General features: G+C 36.1%; 1 protein-coding gene across 1 annotated transcript in view; it reads left to right on the top strand.

Moving 5' to 3' along the window:
• The window catches only part of LOC142342465 (acetylcholine receptor subunit alpha-type des-2-like), a 70256-nt gene that overhangs the window by 26249 nt on the left and 19399 nt on the right, over positions 1 to 24608 (top strand). The window contains exon 3 of the mRNA XM_075393804.1: positions 1154 to 1199. Within this exon, the coding sequence (XP_075249919.1) occupies positions 1154 to 1199 (46 nt within the window). The remainder of the gene's footprint in view (positions 1 to 1153; positions 1200 to 24608) is intronic.

Raw genomic sequence — 24608 nt, forward strand, 5'->3', positions numbered from 1 at the left:
AATAGAAATCAATTCATTTTCATTTTGCGAGCCTCAAAAAATAATTGTTATTCGTTCAAAGCCATCTTCTATTTTAGGAAGTTGATTTCTAAATTTTCATTTGATGTTAATAGAACTGTATCAACCGCAGGATGTATCACGTAAACATTCCGGATCTAAAAGTTCATTCGAGTCATTAGAAAGCAGACTTCTTCGTTAAAACTGAACTCATAATTTTTCATAGTTGTGGTCCTGTGATCAACGAACTCATTGAACTTTGTGCTATTAATTGCGAGCCTGACTCTGGGAAGTCAAATATTTGTAAAATTTGAGCTCTAACTAACTATTCGCCATCAATTAAATGAATTTTTAATCACCTGAAATGAAAAAAGTGAGCTTTTTACAAAATTTTTACACACCTTTTTAACTAGACTATTTCGGCCAACTGTCATAGTTATCTTGATATAAGAGAAAGGCTTGCACAAAGTTAAATTTATCTTACTTTCTGATTCAGTCTATGAAAAGCGAAAGATCCGGGGTTCTAACACAGTCCTTTCACATATTTGTGCTCTGATACTAGACTTCAGCTAGATCTTGCAAACGTTATAACTGACCCGAAAGTGTCTATCATTCAATAAAGATTTGGATAAACAGACTTGCCAATATGTGACTTGTCCAAAGTTTGGAGTTTCAGTTATTAAAAAGACGCGTTCTACCAGAACACCTGGCGAATAAACTGTTGCTCGAACTTCGAGATCACGCACAGATTTTTGCTCACGGCAATATTTTCGGCCTGGATTGATCGCTCCATTCTTGCATGGTGGAATGTCGCCTGGCACAACATGTGACGCTGGAATTATACAGCATTTCGAGATATCTGAGTATAGTCCTCAATTAGTCCACAAAAAGGTCTTTGCATGATTTAAGAATGAATCATAAAAATAACAGCAGAGAAAATTAGAAACATTTGTTATTTTTTTCATAGTAATGAATTAAACTCTGACTGAGAAAACAGTTTGTCTAAAGTTTTAGTAAAATTTTTGATGGTTTTACTTCAACTCTGTTTACAAAAAAGTTGCCCGAAACTTTTTCTTAGAGCTTTCTTATTTTTCCGATACATATTCAGACAAGTTCGCATAATGTAAGCTATTTCTTTGTTTTTAATTGTTTTCAGGTCTTGATGGAGACAACTTCGGGACTGCCAATTAAACCGAAGAATCCTTTCAGGCATCTGTTTCCTTTACCCCTCATGAATAAAACTTCTATCATCATACGTCTGTATTATAAAAATTTTCACCCTGTTTTAGGAAAAAAACGCATCTTTTCGGTTTGTGCCCCCCATATTATATTTGCACCCACAGACGCACGTGCTCTTTAATTAGGGGAAGCATAAAGTAATGGGGGGGCACAAACGGAAAAAACTTTTTGTTCAGACCCCCACTTTAGTGGGGAGGGAGGAACTATATACTCAAACGGGCTCTTTTTTGTTCAGACAATTTTGGCCGATCGATATATTTATCGTAGAGAGCTGTGAGTGGCATTAAAAAGCCCGTCCAGCGTAGAATATGGAATTAAAAAGATTTTTTTGATTTTCGCTTTTTTCAGTGAGTTAACGAGTTTAATAATTTTGTGATAAATAGGGATTCCCGTTGTTTTTATTCACATTTTCCGGAATTGTTGGCTATATTTTTGTCAGTATTGTTAAAGTAGGTTAAAATTGTATTAGGAAAGTAATGTTAATTTAATTTCTAAACATAAAAGTGTATTCATGAAACTCTTCATCCAATTTTTTGGCTCAATTTTCGCTAAAATTTTCAAAAAATCAGACTTTTTTCATCGAAAACTGCAAGAAGTAAGCTTCTTTAATCATTTTTGCCTAAATTTACCGAAAGTCAATACCTTAAAAATGCGGACACATTCTGCCTCACCTCATGAGAGGGCTAATTTACGTCTTCGCTTTCTTTGAAAGGTTTCTGGGTTTGAAATGTTGCCGGTTTTTAGCTAATAAATATCGATAATTATACAATCAGCATCCTTTCTATCTGATAATTGAATTTTTTTGTCAAATTATCCGTATCTATTATAATGGGAGTCATTGTATGTTCTTAATGAACGAAAAGTAATGGCCGGACTAGTTTTGGTCGGATCGATGAATTCTCAAATCCAAAAAAAAGTCCGCGGCTTTGACACCATTTTCTAGAACTTAAAGGAATTTTTTTCACTTTGTCTTTAAATGCCTTTTTCTTGTAGTCGCATGAAAATTTCTGAACGATAAAGGGTTTACGTGATTTGTTATGGAAAAACACATGAGCGTTTTTTACTGATTTCAGTTGTTAACTGATGGTTTTCATGACTTTAAGGAAAATTTTTTCAAGATATTTAAAGGATGTTTTTTGTTTCCGTCTTATATTCTTTTTTTTTTATTTGTTACCTAGTCTCATTAACCACAGATAACATGTCACATGCTAGCACAAAAGAGTTGCATTTTGAAGTATCATTTTTTTAGTGAAATGATTAATGGTTCTAATTGCTTCGGCAAAGGATTTTCGCAAAAAAATATATTTGACTTTTCTCTGTGTTTGAAGTTCTTTCATTAAACCTATGAAAAAATGTGCTTAGTAGCAGCTCCAAGTGGCTTCTTTGGTGGAGACAAAATATCTTTAACTATTTTTGATGCACATCTTCATTCATCATTTTACAGCTGATTAATTTTCATAACTTTGAAAGTAAATGTTTTCAAAACGTTGTATTTTGCTTTGCAGCTTGTTTTTTTGTTTTTTTTTGTAAATAAGTCGTCATAGTTACTGATCAGATATCATTTTTTAGCATCAAAGGAAAGTGCAATTGATTGAAGTTAAATTTTAGTGAATTTATGATTTCAACTGTTTCAATACTGTTTTTGCCGAAAAAAAAAACTAATTTAGTTTTCGATTTTTGTCAATTTGATTTTCTATTTTGTAAGTGTATGACATATTTTGATTGAGGACATGTCTCAACAGTTTCTATTGGAGGAATAATTAGATCCTATTTAAAGATTTGAAGTGATAGCTGTTGGTTTTCATTACTTTGAAAAATATTGCTTTCAAAAACTTATACAAAAGTAATTCTTGATTTTACAACGTCTGTACTTTTTGTCTATTTTCAATAATAAACATTTCTCGTTAAATAAAATCACTCGTCACAGTTTTGGTGTTGGAAAAAGGGGAATTTGAACCTATCTAAAACTTTCAGCGAATTGATTTTGGTTATAACGAGAATGACACCTGTTTTTCGATTTTTTTCTTTTTTGATTTTTGTTCATGTTTAACGATATTTTTGTTAACCTATGACATTAAGTGATTAATGAAAAATCTCATGATTTTTCTGAAGTCACGGACGAATAAAAGAACTCGTTAAAAAATTTTAGTTTATCGCTGATTGTTTTAATATTTTTGAAAGTAACTGTTTCAAAAAAATTTGATTTTTAACTTTGCATCTTGTTGTTTTTATCAATCCGTTACCTAATGTTTTTATTCAAAGATCAAATATCACGTTTCTGGCAAAAAAGCAGGGAGAAATTTAACATAGCTAATTTTTTAAATGAATTCATTGTGGTTTTAACAACTTCGACAGGGTTTTAAGAAAAATTATTTTGAATTTTTATCTGTATTTGACGTTCTTTTTGTAAACGTAGGTTATATTTTGATCAAAGCAAGTCACCTTGGCCGCTTTTAGAGGAATGAAAAACTTAAATTTACTTTTTGTTCAATTTATAGCTAATGATTTTCATGACCTTTAATTTAATTGTTTTCGATAAATACAATTGTTGTTTTTTAACTTTCCTCCTTTATTGGCTGCTTGTTAGTCTCATTAATAACTGATCACATATCAGTTTATTGGCTTTCACAAAACGTGCAACAGAGTGTTTTTTAGGCTAAGAAATTTGCTTTCTTGGACTTCTTGATAACGGTTTCGACACCGTTTTCTCACAAAATTTTTTTTGAGTTTTTGTTTTTCTGTATTTGTTGTTTTTTTTGGAGTCAAATGAAACAATCTTTATAATGACAAGTTCAAATGTCTTATCTGATGAAGTTGTAAATGGTCGTATTATGAACGTATTCAGTTCATATCCAGCGGCGATCTTTACTTTGGAACCTTTTTTTTTTCAGAAATTATGAGCGTAAGTTTTAAGTTAGCCGCTTCTGTTGTTTTCTTTTGTCTTTTTATTGCTGAGTCTCCTTATGGGCTGGCTCCAAATCTTTTCTAGTGCTGAACAATGGAATAGTTGTTTGTTTAGGTTCGGTTTTTTGTGACGCTATTTAGTCTCTGTTTTACATTTTTGTACAAAAATAAATCCAAAGTTTTGGATGTTGTTAATGTTCAATATTGTTTGGCTTGCTTCGTATTCTTAATAATAGCAAATCTCCACGGCCCTCTAAAGCGGCGTCTTTCAAAACTCCTTTGAGTTCCAGTTATCGGAATTGAATTTTTTGCTCATAGAGCAGTTATTTTTGAAACATACTTGAGTACATAAGAATACTACAAATATTTAAGTTTTCTATCCCTTCCCGATTTGTTAGACAATTAAGCCGAAAATGTGGGTAAGCGGGTTCAGAAAATCATGTGCTAATGCACATTATTGAGCCTCTTTGTCACATTTCATTTTGAACATGTTCGTACATCATACAAAATAAAATCAAAACATGGAAGCCTATCATGGAGAGAATATAGATTCACTTAAAACTATATCTAAATTTATCAATGTAGCTACGGTATTTTATATCTGGCAATGCAATTCCAGTTCTTTTAAAAAAGATATTATCAAACCAATTAATTAATATATCTCCATTTCGTGGTTTTTAAATAAAAATGTTATATGCAGTATGATAAAAAGCATGAGTAGTAAGTAAATACTGTCTCAAGAGAGGGGGGTTATCCTACGATACTTAAACATGGGATAATAGGGGGTTATCCTAGACGGAAAGGGATTAAGGGGGTTAGGCGGCCTTGAAACTCATTTTTCCGCCATGACAACCCTAGCGACGGTTGATTTGAAAGCTATTTACGAAATTTACAAGGAATTGAAAAAGGATTATTTTCAATACGGTGAAAGGTTTCTTTATTCTTGGCAACATGTCAGTTCTTGGATCCTGACCTTGATTTGGATATTGCGATGAAAATGAGACCCTATGGTGGACTGATTGGTATTGATAATTCGTCTATGGACAAGTATTTCAAGTCTTACAAAATTTTGAGGTTGCATGCTATACTTCACGACGCTTCAGGTTTTGTCTTTGAATATAGTGAAAAAGGGCCGGGCTATTCGTATGTCCTACCGTGTCCAGTGACAAACGAGTATCTTCATCACGTGACAGGACTTGCCTTCTGTCTATATGTAAAGACTTTTAAAAGCAATTTATTCAGTTTGCTTGAATGTTGAAATCAAGACCAGTTGTTCTTGATTTTGAAGGCTTTCGACATAAAAAGTCTGGTTTTATTATCAAAGAACTAGCTGTTTCGACAGAAAATTATTGCGATACTGTCATTTTACCCCCAACTTCATTCAACATACTGTCTTCGAGTGAGAGACGATCATACAGTTGGGTGTCAAAATATCTCCATGGTTTGAATTGGGAGAGTGGAGATTATCCGTATTGTTATTTGCAACAAATTTTTGATAGCATAGCACTTCGATTTCCCTTGGCAACTTTTTAAACAGAACTAAAAAACAGAAACTATTCAGAAACTTCTCAAAAAGGACGTTATCAATTTAGAGATTTTATTATGTCCAAAAATTGAAAATTGGAAATTTTTTCACGAGACACCAATTTGTACTTTACATGTTTTAAGCTGTCCTAAGCGGCAAAGAAATCAACACTGTGCAAAAAAAAGCTACTTTTTTACCTGTGGCTAACGAATGAATAATGCTCGAGAATAAAAATATTCTCGAGCATTATTAGCTCTCGATCTTCCACCTCACTTAGTTTCGAATACCTATGCCAAACAGATCTTGGAAGCATCCGAAAGCGAAGAAGAAATTTTTGCAAGCCCACGAGGACAATCAGGAAGCGCTTATCAAGTTACCAACCAAAGAAAAACGGGCACAAGAAAAAGACGGCAGAAGGAGAGAACAAACAGCAAAAATGGTCTTACTTCTTCTGAGAAAAAAACGTTGGACCAACTGTTTTTGAAGGGACCTGCATCGTTTGGAAACCCAAAGCGATTAAAAACCCAAAGCAAATTATCATTTGGTAAAATTAAGACTACTTTTTTACCTGTGGCTAACGAATGAATCGACGGTCCGAGAAAGCAGCATCGTCTCTACTTCAAGTGAACTTGTCCCCAAATTTAGTGATTTACAGTTGTATAGCGGATGAAAATCAATTAACAGCTACATTTGTCAAAGAGGAAAAAGTTGACAGTCGTGGTCAAACTGTACTGAGGAAACAGCAAATTGTCTGTACTGGAGCTGAAATAGAAGCCTTCAAGAAATACCTTTCACTTTTGGAGTACTTTCAATTGTACCATGTCTTTGGAAGAGAAAATGCGAAAGCTGAAACTAACGCCTTTACCTATGCCCAAGCGTGCAGAACCAGTTCTGATGTCACTGAACGATAAGAGCCTTCCAGCTGAAATAAGACGAAGAATTTAAAAGAACAACGTAGTCAATTGTTTTCAGAGAAAAAACTGACAGAGTAAATGCGAACTACACCATTACTTTTATCAATGATAATGAAAACTCACCATTTGTATCTTATGAAATTTATATAATGAAATAACCAAATTTACCTCTTTTTTTAGAAGACTTATTTTGAAATGAGTAAAGCAGAGGATCAGTTAGATACAGGCGGGGCAATAACTGACTTAGTGTTTGATGATAATCACCATGAAAGACGATCATGGAGGTTTTGTAATTCAAGGATACCACGATCAGAAGTTGTTTATTTTACACAAGTTTTTATTATAATTTTTCTCATAATAGTTTCTCTGGTAGAACTTGTGTTTTTCCAGCTTGAATGTGAAGAGTCTACATTTTGGTTTTCTCTTCTTTCTTGTACAGTTGGATACGCTCTTCCCAGCCCAAAATTATGAATAAAATCATTTCAACAACTGACCGGTTGTTTATGGCTGTTTGCGGTCCGTCATGTTGTGGAAAAACAGAGCTTATTTTCAGAATGTTACTCGAAAACACTTTTTCTCCAAAGTTCCTCTCAATTTTTTATTTCTACCAACATGAACAACCCAAATTTAAGTCACTAGAGGCAAAATTAAACATACAGTTTACCAAATTTTCAAGCTTCGATATGATATCGGAGCTCGAAAACTGTCTGTTGGTGTTTGACGATTCATGTGAAGAGATTTTTAATGACAAAGAGTTTTCGAAATTGGCTAGAGCAGGACGTCACAAAAACATTAGTGTAATTTACGTAAAACACAATTTATTTCAACAAAGTAAATGGTCACGAACTATTGATCTTAATACAACATACATCATTTCATTTAAATCACCCCGTGACATTCAACAGATTGGTTTAATTGGTCGACAGCTTAATAACACGCAGTTTTTGAAAGATAGCTACGAGCTAGCAACCAAACAACCCTTTGGTCATTTACTGATCGATCTGGATCCAAAAACATCGGACGTTTTACGTTACTGCTCCAATATTGTTCCACCAGGACCATCCGTTTTTTACCTTCCCCCAGCTAAAGCTGTTATAACAAATTTGAGTAATGAGAGAGAAAGAGCTTTGTATGCTGCGGCGAATGTTAGAGACATCGGACATAAGGTCAAAAGAACTAATCAAGTCAGCACCAAATAGTTTTATTAACTTTCTTTGCGAGTGTTTGCTTAATGTTGTTAACGGTAACGTTCCCGTCAAGAAAACATTAATACAAGGTCATGAAAATTCAATTAAAAAACCTTTATCTAAACAAACAAGTTTAAAAAATAAAAGGCAGATTTTTGCTAAAAACACGGTTCTTTTGAAAGGTATTGCTCTCTCGTGTTACCTTCATCTGAGGAAGTGATAATGTATACTGAAGAATGTATCTTAATTCCCAAAAGAATGTTCATGTCAACACAACCGGCAAAAAGTGAAATTTTTGACAATCCTGTCTACAAACAGAAAGCCACGCAATTGTCTCTCATTCAAAGAAACATGTTACAAAATCCGGAAAAAAGTGAAAAAGAGGATGGAGCAGTCCAGACAGAACCCAGCATAAATGTTGAAACAGATCATGAGGAAAAAGAGGAGCCGATGAGTGATGACAGTGAAATTGAACCTATTGTCAAAAAAGGTACAACTACAACGTTTCAGTCAATAATGAGAGATTTGAGAGTGATGGAGAAAAATAAAATAGGAAGAGCAGAAATCATTCTCAACAAGATATTAGAATCCCCGACAATATCCATTGAAGATCCAGGTGGTATCATTCATATTGATAACCAACCACTTGGCTTAAAAGCGTGAAATTTTTTGTATAACACAGCAGTCAACAAAGAAAATTGACATTCAAAAATATTCTCGAGCATTATTAGCTCTCGATCTTCCACCTCACTTAGTTTCGAATACCTATGCCAAACAGATCTTGGAAGCATCCGAAAGCGAAGAAGAAATTTTTGCAAGCCCACGAGGACAATCAGGAAGCGGTTATCAAGTTACCAACCAAAGAAAAACGGGCACAAGAAAAAGACGGCAGAAGGAGAGAACAAACAGCAAAAATGGTCTTACTTCTTCTGAGAAAAAAACGTTGGACCAACTGTTTTTGAAGGGACCTGCATCGTTTGGAAACCCAAAGCGATTAAAAACCCAAAGCAAATTATCATTTGGTAAAATTAAGACATACTTGGAAACCAAGTCATCTTTTACAAAATATCACCCAATTCGTTTACGATTTCCCAGACTTAAAGTAATAGTAAAAGACATAAATGAAATTTGGTACGCTGACTAGGCTTTTGTGGATAAACTAGCAAAATACAACGAAATGTTAAATATTTATTGGTTGCGGTCGACTGTCTTTCCAGATACCTTCGTGTGGAGCCCTTAAAAACAAAGTATGCAACGGAAACTGCCTCGGCCTTTAAAAAAATGATAAAAAACAAGCAAGCACAAAAAGTGTGGGTTGATGATGGTACAGAGTTTCTTGGAGCCTTCAAAACCTTATGCAACAAACGAGGAATTCATTTATACAGCACTTTCAGTGAAAAAAAGTCTGCGTTCGCAGAGCGGAACATTCGCTCACTAAAAAACATTATCTACAAGTACTTTGAAGAAAAGTGGACATACTCCTACATAGATAAACTGGATCAACTTGTGAAAACAATTAATTCACGAGTCAACCGAGTAACCAAACTTGCTCCAAATAAAGTCACTAAAAAGGATGTTCCACGACTTGTCTCGTTGAGCGCTCAAACAGTCAAGTTTCAGAGACCCAAATTTTACGTTGGAGACTTTGTAAGAATTGTCAAAAAAGACGAAGCCTTCAGGAAAGGGTATAAACAATCTTTCACCGACGAAGTTTTTGAAGTAGAAAGCTTAGCAACCTTCAATCCGCCAACGTATTCACTTATTGATGCAAACGGTGAAAAAATTGAAGGTAAATTTTTTCAACCAGAGTTACAGCTTGTTCGTGTAGAGAAAAATGAGTGAAAACCGTTTCACCGATGAATTCACTGTGCATGTTATTTCATCGGCTTCAATGGAAATTTTTGACTCTAACACTCTCAGTTCATTTCGAAACTTTTTCAATGATGAAATTCAACTCGCTGGTGACTGGAGAGTAGCTCTCAGTGAGATCATTTTCCCCACAAAAATTGCGCATATTGTAAATGGAGACATGGTAGTATATAGCTTAAAAGGGTACGAAGACAGCCAGAAAAGGGCTACCGAAGCCAATGTGATCTCTCGTCCGTATAACGGTGACAAATTGTCTATCATGACAGGAACTTATAATTCAGTTGTTGACATACTAACTACTATCAAACGAACTGTTGGACTACCAAACTTTTCATTCAGAGAGATCAAGAAAACTGGAAAGTTTGAAATTTTGATGGGTAAAAAATAAGGAATTACTTTTCCCAGTAAAGAAATTCCCAGCATTATTGGTTTTTCGGGCATTCCAGATGGCAGTGGAGTACACATAGGGTACAAAATGAAAAGCGCAACATCAAACAGACTAATGAAGAGTGATGAAACGGCAGCATACTATGGAGAATTTCCCGTTGATCTTTGCTCGGGAAAGCACTTAATTTTTATATATAAGAACATTATTGAGTACCAGTACGTCGGTGATACAAAAGCCCCCTTGCTTCGAGTCATTGATTCAAAACAACGTTTGAAAAACGGTAGTGTCTGCGAGCTTGAACCAAATCATCGAATTGTTTTTTCCAATTTAGATTACAAAAAACTCTTATCAAAGACCATACAATCAATATCGATTGAGCTTCGCACAGAAACGGGAGAATTGGTTCCCTTTTCGGGAACCGGTAAAGTCATTTTAACCCTTCAGTTCAAAAAATTTTCCAATTAGCATGGACTCTTATTACGCTAACCAAGCAACATCCTTACCACATTTCTCTGGCCACTACGGGCAAAGAGGCAGTGGTTTTGGTGCATTAGCGGCGGGAATTGGCGGGTCGCTTTGCCCCTAGCTCGACGTTTCATTCTTCCTACTGCAAAACGTATTGGAAAAGAACTTTTAAAGCAAAGTGTTCCAGAGCTGCTAGACGTTGTCAGCAGTAAAAAATCACCCAAACAAGCACTCAAAAATACAATAAGCAACACTGTTAAAAAACAAACAGGGGGAGCAAGATTTCGGCAACAAAGAAAAACGATTAGGAGTCGCTCAAAAAAATCACCAAGAAAAAGATTAACCAAACAAAAGTTGGTCATTTCAAAACAAAAAGTTCCAAAAAGAAGTCGGTCTGATTTCTTTTCTCAAGTTAAATATGATCGCTAACCTGTTACCAAACGAAGCAACCCATAGCTCTTTGGATCTGTTTGAGAAGCCGGCGCTCTTGGTGACTTTCGATGGAAGTTTTTGTCAAAAATTGGGACCTGTTTATAGTCCTGATGGACCCATGTTAGAGTTCGAGGTAACTGGTGACCGTAACAACTTTATTGATTTACAACAAATTTTTTTGGAAGTCAAATGCAAAATTGTTCAGTCTTCGGGAGCTGATCTCAAATATGACGGGGCAGCTACTGCTGACACTGCTAAAACCGATGCTCCATACTTTTGCAATAATGTGCTACATTCACTTTTCTCTGACTGCACAGTGTCAGCCAACGGGTTGAAAATCTCTAACGCAAATGGAAATTACGCACACAAGAGTTATATAGAAACTGAGTTCTTACATAACAAAGACGCAAAGAACACTTGGTTGGCATGTCAAGGCTATTCTTACGAAGAAGATCCATCTGCAATAAAAGCAGGTGAAATTGCTCGAAGAAAAAACTCGGTCAGAGAGTCAGCAGAATGCACTTTTTATGGTAAAGTAGCGGTAGACTTTTTCACATGTGATAAACATCTGCTCAGTGGTGTAACTCTTCGTATTGCATTCAGAAGATCTATTGATGATTTTGTTATCATTTCGGATGATGCTGCAAAACATTACAAGTTGAAAATTGTTGAAGCTAATTTGTACGTTCGCAAGATGACATTGAATGACGAGGTCGTGTCTGCCATTGAAAAAACCTTGCTTACTAGCCCTGCTGCCTATCCCTACTTTGAAACTTTGACAAAGACGTTTTTGGCTTCAACTGGTCTGCATAGTTGGAAGCAAGAGGACATTTTTGCACGAGCGCCAATCCGAAGACTAGCAATTTGTCTCAATACGAACGAAGCTTTTTTGGGCAGCAATATGCAAAATCTTTTTCATTTTAAAATTTGACTTGGAACAGATATACATTTATCGCAACGATTTACCAGTGGCTGATAGCCCAATATCTACAAATGATAACAAACGCCTTTATTTTAATACAATATCCGATTTAGCCTATTTTGATAATGGGCATGGAATAAGTCTGTCAGACTATCCCAACCATTTTATAATGGTATTTGATCTGACTAGCACCCAACAAGCTTCTCATGATTTTATACACCCGGAGCTAACAAACTGTTCCATATCTATCGAATTGAAGTTTTCAGCAGCGTTACCGACCAACATTGAAATTTTTATTATTGGAGAAAAAGCTAGTACAATTTTTGTTGATACTGCGCGACGAGTGTCAAAAAATCATATTCTAACAAACTGATGATGGACGAAGATGATATTAACGGTTTAATTCAGAGATGTCAAAGCTAAAGCACAAATTTCGAGGTGTATTTGCAGCAGACAATTTTCCTTCAAAATTGAAATCAAACACTTTTTTAATAGTAAACGCCTCAAAATCTCAAAGTTCTGGCACGCACTGGCTCCTCATTTGTAAAAAGAACGACCATGTTCTGTTTGCTGATCCCCTTGGACGATCCTTGTCTTCTTACAAGAATATCTATCAACGACTTGCAAAAAACAATGTACAGTTTCACCAATTACTTGAAAACCAACCAATTCAAGGTCAAAACTCAGAATTGTGTGCACTCTTTTGTATTTTTATTGCTCATTTAATATTTGATGATAGACAAATTGTAAATTGTAGTGATTTTCAATTGATTCGCTTTGCTCTTCACATGATGCTCTAACAAAACTAATATTGTGAAATAAATTTTTTTTAAAACTGAATTTTTTCTTCATATAAAAGACGAACAAATAGTAAATCAGAATCAATGTTTAGTTTTCCAAAACCACTCATAAATATATCCATAATCTGACAAAAAGCACCAGAATGAGGACCACTCAAAATTGATTCCACTCTTTTTAAAGTTTCACTACTAAATTGATCAGTTTGAGTTTTCGAAGAAATTGTAGAACATACAAAATTGTGAATTGTTTTCTGTGGTACAATTGATGTAGATCTCGCCAATGTTTTTGAGATTCCACTAGTGCCGCTGTAGATTTTGATGGTTTGATTGCCGCTGTTGCCAAGGGTGGAAGTCGCTTGCGTACATTTGCTGTATACATTTTCTCTCCAGATTTGTTATTAAAGTCAACGGCAAGCTGTAATTTTGAAAATGTATCTCCTTTAAATTCCAGACTCGTTGAGGTTGAAAATAAGTGTCTGAAGGTAGTGAAGAGACAGGGAACTGCAAAAATTTTGATTGGCTTCATGGTCTCAACATCGATTGCACTCTCAATCAGAACGTGAAAATGGTTAGTTGGTAACTGACAAAATTCAGACTCAAAATGAGGACACACAGCATAGTTAATCGAAGCTGTTAAGTTTGGCTTTTCATCAGCAATTAAAAACTTGAACTGCTTTTGAAATTGTTTGAAATAGTTGGGAGAGCGCTCAAACATTGCTTCCACCATCTCTACTACACTGATCAAATATCTGCTTCTTTGCTGGGGGTGGTTTTGAATCTTGCGTTGCAGCAGCTTCACGTATTTTTTCTGCTTTTTTGACTAAATTTCTAAACTCTTCTAGAGTAAGAGAAATTCTCTGTTCAAACTCGTAATCCTCGGCCGCTTTCTTGAACAACTTTAGAAACACATATGTTCCGGTTCTTTCGTAAGTTTTTAAAGTTGCCCTGACCGAACGCTTTTCAGTTTGGGAAATGTCGAAATAGCAATCTCCGAACTGTGTCTTTTGAGGAAGTAAAAGGCATGGTAGGCAACTTGTTTTATCACTTGCTCTTAATGTAAATAACTACGAAGTTAGGAGGCGCGGCAAGTTGGGATCAAACCAGTGTTGTCATATTTTTAATTAAATCCAAGTGATTGGTAAATACAATCTCAAGTACGCCCCACGGCGTACTTGAGACTGTTCATTTTAGACTTTTATACGTATGTGACCTTAGATAATAGTTATTAAAACCATACCTTTATAAACCACCAGAACCTACTTGCGAAAAGAGATAACAAGTACATGTGTTTTGTATATAAAGCAATAAATTTATCAGCACAAGCCACACTTCTGTTTGGGAGATAGTTAACCATTAATAGTGTAGGCACCCATGTATTTTACCTACAAGTTGATTTAGAACAGATGTGACCCTAGATAGTATAGTGCAGAGACCACACACAATTTACATAAAACCAAAAGAAAACAGATGTGACCCCAAATTCCTCTGTAAAGGAACCACCGTGCGGCTAACCACATGCTATAAACAAAAAGCTGTATTATGCAAGTAGGCATGTCCATGCTCCAATCTTTTGTTTGGTCTTAGATAAGGCGAACCTTGCGAAACACATGTTGGGAAAGAATTTTGTACTTGTGTTCATTTTTAGATAATAGTTAATAAAGACCATACCTCTATAAACCACCAGAACCTACTTGCGAACAAAGATAACAAGTACATGTGTTTTGTATATAAAACAATAAATTTATCAGCACAACCCACACTTCTGTGTGGGAGATAGTTAACCATTAATAGTGTAGGCACCCATGTATTTTACATACAAGTTGATTTAGAACAGATGTGACCCTAGATAGTATAGTGCAGAGACCACACACAATTTAGATAAAACCAATACAAAACAGATGTGACCCCAAATTCCTCTGTAAAGGAACAACAGTGTGGCTAACCACATGTTATATACAATATATTAGGCAACTAGGTGTGATCATCTGTTTGGTCTAATATATACAATATATTAGGCAACAATCATTTGTTTGGTCTTAGATAAGGCGAACCTTGCGAAACACATGTTGGTGTTCATTTTGTGTTCATTTCTTTCTTTTGCTCTTACTTAACAGTTAACTATTGAATCGAATTGAAACTTGAAAACAATGTCCGTGAAAATTCATTCGGAGTCTGCTATCTCTTTTGAGAGAACTCTTGTTTACCAAACCGTGTTTGAAAATTTTGTCGTTCTGCTACAACAGAAAAGAAAAAAACGATTTGTGGTACACCTACCAGCATTGTTTGATACCGAAGCTATTTATTAACGCTATTGCTGCCCTACCGGAAAAAACGGAGCCGGCTGAATCCAGTATCATTACTTCTGGAGGGCACTTACCACCAAAAACTATACCACAAATGCATTCGACTGAAGAAACTTTGCCGGAGGAAGTGAGACGTATCTTGTACAGATACGAGTGCGATTGTGTGCCCTTATTCGAGAATCAACTCGGTACATATCAAGGCTACGGTACATATCAACTCGGTACATATCAAGGCATACCAAAATTTGGGTGATATGTGGGGTGTCAAATCGTCACCATCCTCACCGGACAGTCAGCCACCGAGTGTTTCAGTCAGTGTTCCAACAACTCCTGCTGTGGATCCAAGCCCAACTTTTACTCCAACCCCAAGTCCGTCACTCTTTGAGGATTTCCAGAGGAAGAACAAGATCTCTGACAATTTTTCAAGTCAGTTTGATGTCAACATTTTATCTGGTTCAAACTTTCAGACACCACAACCCCAAACAAATTCAGCCGATGTCAAGACACCCAATTGCTCGGAAACTCCAGTAGTATGCGCAGCACCAAAAAACGAAAACAAGAAGACTCTCTAATGGACTTTTTTGACCTCTAACAACTTATTTAATATTGAATTGTTTTTCTTTTGCACTTTGGTGTGTTGTGTTACTATCTTTTGTGAATAGCTCGCTAATTGACACTCTTCTTTTAATGTTTTTACATAGCTAGCAGACTTTAGAATCAGAATTTTACAAAAATGGACATGTTCAAACATGTTCACAAAAACAGTACTGTTTAGTGAGACAAAGTTGGGAGAAAATTTCCAAACTGGACATGTTCAAACGTGTTCGAATATATAGCAGGAAGCAAACAAGCTTCTGATTGGTTGAAAGAAAATTTGTTGAGAAAGCTATTGAAATGTTAGGTTGAAAATTAGGTTTGAACAAAAGCTTCAAAAAATGCATAAAGTCCTTATCAAACAAAAACTTCATTTAGCAAATCGTTCTTCGTATGCTGATATAATATCAGCGCTCCATTTGGGTATACCTTCAGGTGTTAGTTAAACTAGTAAAACATCATTTTTTCAGCAAAAAGGAGGAAAAAAAAGAAAGGATTTTTTTTAAAAAATGAGATTTTTCCGGTTTTTTTGCTTAATAAATTTTTTTCGACGGAACGAAAACTCAAAACCTGAACGCCATCACCAACTGTTTTTTGTGGGCTACCGATACGAATAAAAAAATTGACCACATTTCTTCTAAAAAAGATGAAAAAAAAACGAAAAAATTTTTTTTGTTTTTCATGGTGAGCTTTGACCCCAAAAAAGTCGGCTCCAACAGAGTTGGGATGAAACTGACTATTGGGTTGACACTATCAGACACTGTACTACAAAAAAGCTCATAACGCTCGTCAAAATAAACTCAATACTTCATGAGATAATTAACCATTAATTAACAGCTAATTAGCAACTAATTAGTCTCATTAGTAATTAACGAAAAAAAATTCCCATTTTTTAAAACGGATTTGTAATCAGTGGTACATGCTTGTCACTTTTGGTCATAAGGGTCAGGGTCGAAAAACGGCTCCTTCACCGATTTTCAAAACATCTGGACATTAACGTCTCATTAACATCTGGCATTAATTAGCAATTGAAGTACCCGAAATAATAATGATACACCAGGTTTTTTTCTAAAAAACCGATTTTTTGGGGGCTGGAGACAAAATCATCTCATAACAGCTGTCATCGAAAAATGCTTGCAACAGGGGGCTTGTCATTGGCTGTCATGTGATGACATTCATTGATCATGATTGACAGAAAATCTAACTTTTTTCCTGATAAAGATGAGGGATTTTTTCTTGTCGGTTCCTGCGTTTTAGTGCCCGGGGAGCATTTTTGGTTATGATGACCAACATCGTCAGACGCACCCATCGGCATCTACAGTAAAAAAAACTACAAAAATCGCTTTTTTTTGCAACATTAAGCGAAAAAAATGAACATTTCATTTGCTTTTAGTAGATTTTTTAGCTGTCCAAACACCGTGACAGTAATAAAACTGTGCATGATAACCGTCCAAAGCATCCCTTGTACTTAAAATTTAACAAAGTGTACAAAAAAGCTATGTTTTTGCAGTATTATTCAAAAATTCTATGGAAATCAAATCAAAACTTTCTTTTTATGTAGGCTACTGGAGTGTAATATTACATCTAACGGCTTCAAACACAAATGTTTCCTCTACCCTTATGTCATTGGAGCATATTATCTATGAAAATGAAAAAGATTAAAATTTTTGATTGAAAGATCATTAAAAATTCATAAAAGTTTACTTTGACTAAACCTAAAAGTTAGCAAATCAAAAAAATTGCAATTGATATGCTTTCTTACATCACATATAACTAATAAATAAAAGCAACTACCCCTGGTTTTAAAAAAATCTTTTGATATATTGTACTAATAATTCGAAAATAACAAACAAGTTTTATCATGTCAGTGTTGTTCAGTGAGAAACGTAAAGTCAAGCGCTACTTTACGTTCAACGCAACTTGATATGTTCATAGTAGTTGACTGAAGCGGGGACGCGCTCTTATTATCCAATCAAATTCGAAAATTTTGAAAGTTTGAATTGCGCGCGTCTTATATGAACCTCGTGTGGAATAGAAATAAATTCGCCATTTGAAGTTGAGTTACATGTTTACGAAAGTTGTCATTATCTCTGTTAACTTTTGAATCTTGAATTTTTCAACTATGGTTTTCAATTGCAAATATTGTTTGGCAACTTTTGCAAACAGAGGAAATCAATCTTGCCATGAGCGTCGCTACCATTCCGACGAAGTAGGTTTACCAGTCTTTAACTGTTGTATTTGTACATTCACTTGTAGAAAGCTTTCTGAACTGGAACAACACATGAGGACTTGTCATCAAAAATTTACAAATTGTTGTCGGTCCTGCTATATGGGCTTTAACGACACCAGATTATTTGCTCAGCATATGAGTTCTTTGCATTCTTTACCTGTCTTTGGCGATCAATTCCAACCAACTCAAGCGCCGGCCGAAACTGCCTTTAATGGTACCCCTCAGAGCTACCATCTGCCGCCATCACCAACCCAAGCCAACACAGACCTTGCTCAGTTCATGCTCCAGCATAAACCACAAATCGATTCGCTTATAGAACAAAAACTCTCACAAGGATCACAAAAAGTTCAATTTAGTGATCATCTTCAACTCCGAAAGCCGAGTCAAAACGAAGATCAGGAAGATGAGCTTATTGAAATTTATGCAAATTCGCTCATGACACCGGTGTATAGTCAGGGACTTAGCAGTGAGACCTTCTGGACTATGGTCGAGATGATGATAGTGCTAACGACATTTGCCTCTAATGGTATTGGTTGGGTGCTTGAGAAAGTTATCAAAATAATTGTAAACTTTGCCCGTTACCGACCTATAACTGGCTCGTCTTACAATGCATTACCATCAAAATTACAAAATTGCCGCGGTTTACTTAATATTCGTAACCATGAGGACGCAAATTGCTTCCTTTACTGCTATATTGCTGCATATCATATGCACAACAATATTAGCTTAGATCGACCAGGAAGGAACTACAACACAGACAAAACTTCACCCGAAACTTACAAGCAAGCCAACCTTCATCAACCAACGGGACACTTCGATATGCCCATGGGGCTAGAAGACATCAATCAGTTCGAAAATCTAAATGAAGTTCGAATCAACGTTTTTGGTTATGATGGTAGAGACTTATTTCCACTCAGAGTGTCAAAGTTTGTCTCAAACTTCACAATGGATCTATTGCTTTTATACGAAGCAGACTGTTACCATTATGTGTTGATTACCAACTTGGTTAAGGTAGTCTGTCCACTCCGAAATACCAAATTTCGCTTTGCGTTTCATATTTGCCGGAATTGTTTCTGGTTGTGTGAAGAAGGCCTTGCAAAGCTTACCGCACATATGGAAACCTGCTGTGAAAATGCGCCGGCTGTTGTTCGATTACCAGCTCCGAGAAAAAATTTATATAAATTCAAAAACTTGGCCGCTACCTGGTTTGTTCCATTAGTCATTTACTTTGACTTCGAATCCTTCTTGTGTCCAGTAGCAGGATGCACGCCCCACGGGAACAACTCATACACCACAGTTATTGAAAAACACGAGCCCTGTGGGTTTCCACTTGCGGTAATTGATCACTACTCAACAAAACCCATCTTCTTCCACGTGGACAGCACTGAAGATTGCATTACTAAATTTGTAAACATGTTACACACACTAGCCAAGGATATATACAAGCGCAAACGAGCTTTTCCTTTCTTCAGAGGTGACCGTAGCCAGTATCCGAAAAGTGCAGCTAGCGAATGTGGGATATGTAACGAAGCCTTTGACGATAATGATGAACAATCATCAATTGATCTGGATCACTGCCACTACAGCGGACAATTTCTTGGCTGGGCTCATGAAAAATGCAATCGAGCACCAAGGAATGTCAACTTTACCCCTGTGGTGGGTCATAATATACAAAATTATGATCTTCATCACATTTGTTTAGCCCTCCAATCTTGTGAGCCAACGACCACTGTAAGTGTAATTCCATCTATTGATGAAAAATACATTTCCATGAATTTTGGAGTACTCGTGGAGACCATAACCCTAGATGATGGAAAAGTGATCAAAAAGTATGAAAATCTGAGGTTCATTGATTCATTCAAAATGATGAATTCGTCTCTCGAAAACTTGGTTGACATTTTACCAAGAGATCGTTTTGGAATAATTGCTTCTTTCTTTGCTAACCTATCCTCAACAGAATTGAAGCCCCTGCAGCAAAAAGGATATTACCCCTATTCATATGTTAGCGGTCGAGAAAAGTTCAGCGAAAAATCCTTACCGCCTCTTAATGAATGGCGTAACACTTTAGAAGGAAACGCAGTAACAATAACTCAAGAAAACTTGAACCACGCCAAGACGATGTGGAACACTCTGAATTGCCAAACTCTACAAGACTACCACGATGCATACCTGAAAACCGATTGCGCTCTTCTCGCATGCGTTTGTGAATTCCACAGAGAGCTCAGTTTCTCCACCTACAAACTCGATTGCATGCACTTTTACACACTGCCAAATATGGCTAAGGAAGCATCCTTGAGAATATGCAAGGCGGAGGTCGAATTGCTTACAGAACGCGAGCACCTCGATATGATAGAAGGAGCAGTACGTGGGGGAGTATGTTCAGTCTACGAGATGAGAAAGTTTACAGCAAATAATAAATATTTACCAGATTACGACTCTTCACAACCCTCGACATTTGGCTTCTGCGTGAACCCCAATAACCTATACGGTGGCGTCATGCAAAATGAAAAACTCCCTCAGTCAGATTTTACGCTTAACTCTGATATTACACTGGCTGAGATACTAAACTGTCCTGATGATAACCCTGTCGGATACTTCGTGGAAGTCGACTTGCATTATCCAGCAAGTCTACACGATTACCATCAGGACTTCCCCCTCGCACCATCGAAAAATATTGTTGAGGATGACTGGCTCAGTGACTACCAAGTGAATTTGCGAGAGAGTCAAAACTTACCCCCTCAAAAGTTCCAAAACTGTTGCAGACTTTCTTCGACAAAGAACATTATGTGCTGCATTGCAAGCTGTTGAAACTGTATGTTAACTTGGGATTAGTCGTGAGGAAAATGCATCGTGTGCTACAGTTTACTAAAACAATTGGTTAACACCCTATATAACCCTGAACAGTGAGAAGAGACAAGCGGCTTCGAATAAATTTGAGGAGAGTTTCTATAAACTAATGAACAACGCCGTTTATGGGAAAAACTGCGAATCGAAACGTCGACGGATGAAAATCGAGCTTACGAGAGACGCAAGACGAACCCTAACCATAGTAAGCAAGTTTGAGTTTGAAAAATTCAAAGTGTTTGGCGAGAACATGGCAGCTCTCTCCTCCCGCCCAATTAAGATCTATTGGGATACACCAACTATAGTAGGGGCCACAATACTTGATCTAGTGAAATACTACATGTATCAGTTTCACTATGGAACAATGCGATCTTCATTTGACTGTCGATTACTTTATAGTGATACTGATAGCTTGCTATACCGGATCAATTGTGAAGATCTCTACCGTGAACTGAAGGAGAGCAATGTTCTTGATCAATTCGACTTCTCAAATTACCCAGAAGATCACGAACTGTACAGCGAAGAAAATAAGCGCGTCGTCTTAAAATTCAAAGACGAATTTGCTGGGGATTATGTAAAAGAGTTTATATGCCTGAAGCCAAAGCTGTACAGCATTACTTCCACTAGTGAGTATTTTACGTTTAATGATTCAAGAAAAAACTAACAAAGTACCAACTAACCTATATGATTGTCATAATTTGACTGCTTTTTTCTGTTCATAGGTAACCGAAAAATGTCCTCCAAAGGAATAACAAGAGCAGCCCAAAATTTGCTTCGACATGCAGACTACAATAATACACTTGTGACTGGTAGTACACTGCGCGCTGAAAACACAAGGATTGTTTCGGAAAAGCATGTTCTACAAACGGTTTCAACGAATAAAATATGTCTCTCTGCTTTTGATAATAAACGCCAATTTTGAACGAGGGAATTAAAACACTACCATTCGGCCACTATAAAATTGATCATTGCCGAGTCGAAGATTTTTCTTGGGATAGCGATGAAGTAGAGTGGGACTACGAAAATGTAGAAAATTATGCTCACCTTCTCCTAGATTCGAGTCCAAACTGGGACCATAATAATAGTTTTGTTGTACCGGATACAGCAATAAGTGAAAGCCCGGAAGAATGGGAAACACCTGACCCGGGATTTGCAATGACAAGTATTATTAACGAGGACGATATTGATAGCGATGATATCGTAGATTTCGATGCTACCACCAGCTCCAGCTCTTCCTCCCCTAACCCATTCATTAATTATGAAGCTAATGAGTGCAGTGAAAGTAGTAGTAGCGATTATGAAGAACAAACAGCATTTAAAGTTGCACGCAGACAATAAACTTATTGTACTTAACTACGTAAATTGCGCCTTTTGAATTCCTAACCGTGTAAATTTTGTGTTTATGAGTGCTAAAATACGTTTCAATAAATTGTTCACTTGCAGCTCTTATCGGAACGAAATTTAGAACAAAGTTGGCTGTTTGACCGAAAACAAGTTTGCCGCCTTGGAAAAAGTCACATCTGGTAAAGAATGAAAGTTAATCCCTTTCCGTCTAGGATAACCCCCTATTATCCCATGTTTAAGTATCGTAGGATAACCCCCCCTCTCTTGAGACAGTATTTACTTACTACTAGCATGAAAAGCAATTGAACACCGAATTATAAAGATGTTCACATAAAATTTAACTTGGCAGGTTTTAGTTAACACTTAGATTTAAACCTTACAGGTTTTGGTCATGACGTGCACTAGACTGCCGAGTTTAGAAAGTGACAGTATCCTAGCTCTGAATAACGACTCTTAAAGACACACACTAAAATATTAGGGTTAAATAACTTAAACAGAGTTTAGGTAACTTTTTTAAAGTAAAATTAAGCAAAACGATACCTTAACCTTACCTCAATATGAGTTAAGGTTAAAATTTATCTTAACCCTGTTAAGGTAAATTTATTTAAACATTTATTTTTGCAACGCATCGAGGACAAAAATGTATGTTTTCAGTAAAATTGGGGGAGTAATTATTTTTTATGGGAAAAGTTTAGACTCAATTTTAGTTTTGGTTTAATTCCATCAAAGAAATGTAAACAAAAAACTGTTTTTGGTAGTTAAAAAAAGTGTGTTTAAAGTGGATAAACAACAATTTTTGATACCTGTTCAGTAACCAATTTATCTTTATTAATAAATCTTCAATTAATATTACCTGAACGTTTCATGTAAGTTAAGGTGATTATGGTGACTCTCTGCAAAGCTATTCTAATAGGAGTTTCCTACTAATTTTTAGGTTCCGTGTGCAGTTTTTATGTTTCCTTTTCAAATATTTTCTTAAGTATTTAGGTTCGCAAGCGTCCGGTATTCTGCTAAGATGAGAAAATTTCACAAGTTCTGAGGATGGAAAATAGCACTAAGTTTCACAAGAATCAATTGAAGAACGAATGAATATTTCGTGTTATGCATTTCGTATTTATACTTTTTATTTACATTTTTGTCCAATCAGAATTGAGTTCATTCTATTAATAGACAGTGAATATTTTATAAGTTTTATTTGAGTCTGAGTCTTCATGCTCGATACTGCGGCTATCTAGAAAAGCGTTTAGCATGGGTTGGAAAACCCATTAACATGTGAGTTTGAGTTCTGGTTTTCAGTTGTGTCAAGTTTTTCTAGATCGAAAATGTTCAGTTGTGTGGCTTTGTTATGTGCACTTTTGTGTGTCAGTTTTGCTTGTGAGAGGATTCCTCGGAATGATTCTGTGGCAATTTGTTGCCAGTACAATACAACTTTTGTCGTTGGGGATAGAAATGTGAGCTTTGTCCCCTTTCGTCATTCTGTATGCGGTGAATGGGTGGAGGCATCTGGAGCCCAGGGGATTAGTTTTGCTATTATTCCTTGCGTAGCTGCATTGGCAATCTCGTTATTAGTGTGATTAGGAGGCCGAGAGAAGTCCATTAGCATTAGTTGTAACGTCAGTGAAGATTAGATTTGAGATGAACTAATGCAAATTTTTTGGGAAATGTGGTTAGAGTTAATTGAAGTGGTTCCCAAATGTCTTTTTTGATTAGATTTTGTGGGATCAGGAGGAAATGGACTGACAGAAATTGGGGAAATTTTAATGGGAACGGTGGTTGTGAATCAAATTTGTTGGGGGAAGGGGGGGGGTAGATTCTTTTAAATTGTTTGCTCGGTTTTATTTGGAAATGGTTTTTTGGTTTTATTATTTGTCGAGCTTAGAATTATTATTTCAGTGAAGTATTATGGTTCGACAGTTAACTGGGTTGAAGGTGTCAAATATTCTATCGACACATCCAGAAAGGTTCGTTTTTTTATAGTTTTATAGTTTCTGTTTTCATTTGATACAATCCTTAATATGGCCTTGTTTAGGCGTACACGACAAAGAAGTGATCTATAGGGGGATATAAGTAAGTTTAAGGAGGAGTATCTAAAGAGGGGTAAGTTAATAGAACTTGGGTGGAAGGAAGTTCCATGGGTTGACGGATCTGGGTTGAAGAGTTGGCATCAATTAAGGGCTAAGTTAGTTGAAGAGGGGAGGGGGTCAATAGTAGGTGAAAACGGTTGGCCGAAGTTGCCGTTAGAGATTCGAAATGAAGAAATAGTCGGGATAAAGGAAGATTTTTGTAAAGAAGTAGAAGCGCTTGCTGATATAAATCAAGTTGAAAATTTTATTGATAATATGCCGGCTTATCATGATGAATCACGCATATATGCTAAGGTATCAGCTTATGAATGTTTGTATGGCTCAGTCGGCTGGACATTTAATATTAAAGGAATTCTAAATGGAGAAGTTCCCTCTGACCTAGATTGTAATAAGAGAGATGCAATGATACAGTTTGGTCCCTGGTGGACACGATCACATATAGAAATAGGTGGGAGTGATAGTATATCAAAGACAATTGTAGGAGAAAAACTGTTTCTCATTTGTGGGAGCTACACGACGTCCATTGCATTTGATAATGTAGGAACACGCCAGTATTTCATGGAATTA

Source organism: Convolutriloba macropyga, chromosome 7 (assembly GCF_964194025.1).
Source record: "Convolutriloba macropyga chromosome 7, txConMacr16.3, whole genome shotgun sequence".
NCBI classification, from domain to species: Eukaryota; Metazoa; Xenacoelomorpha; order Acoela; family Convolutidae; genus Convolutriloba; species Convolutriloba macropyga.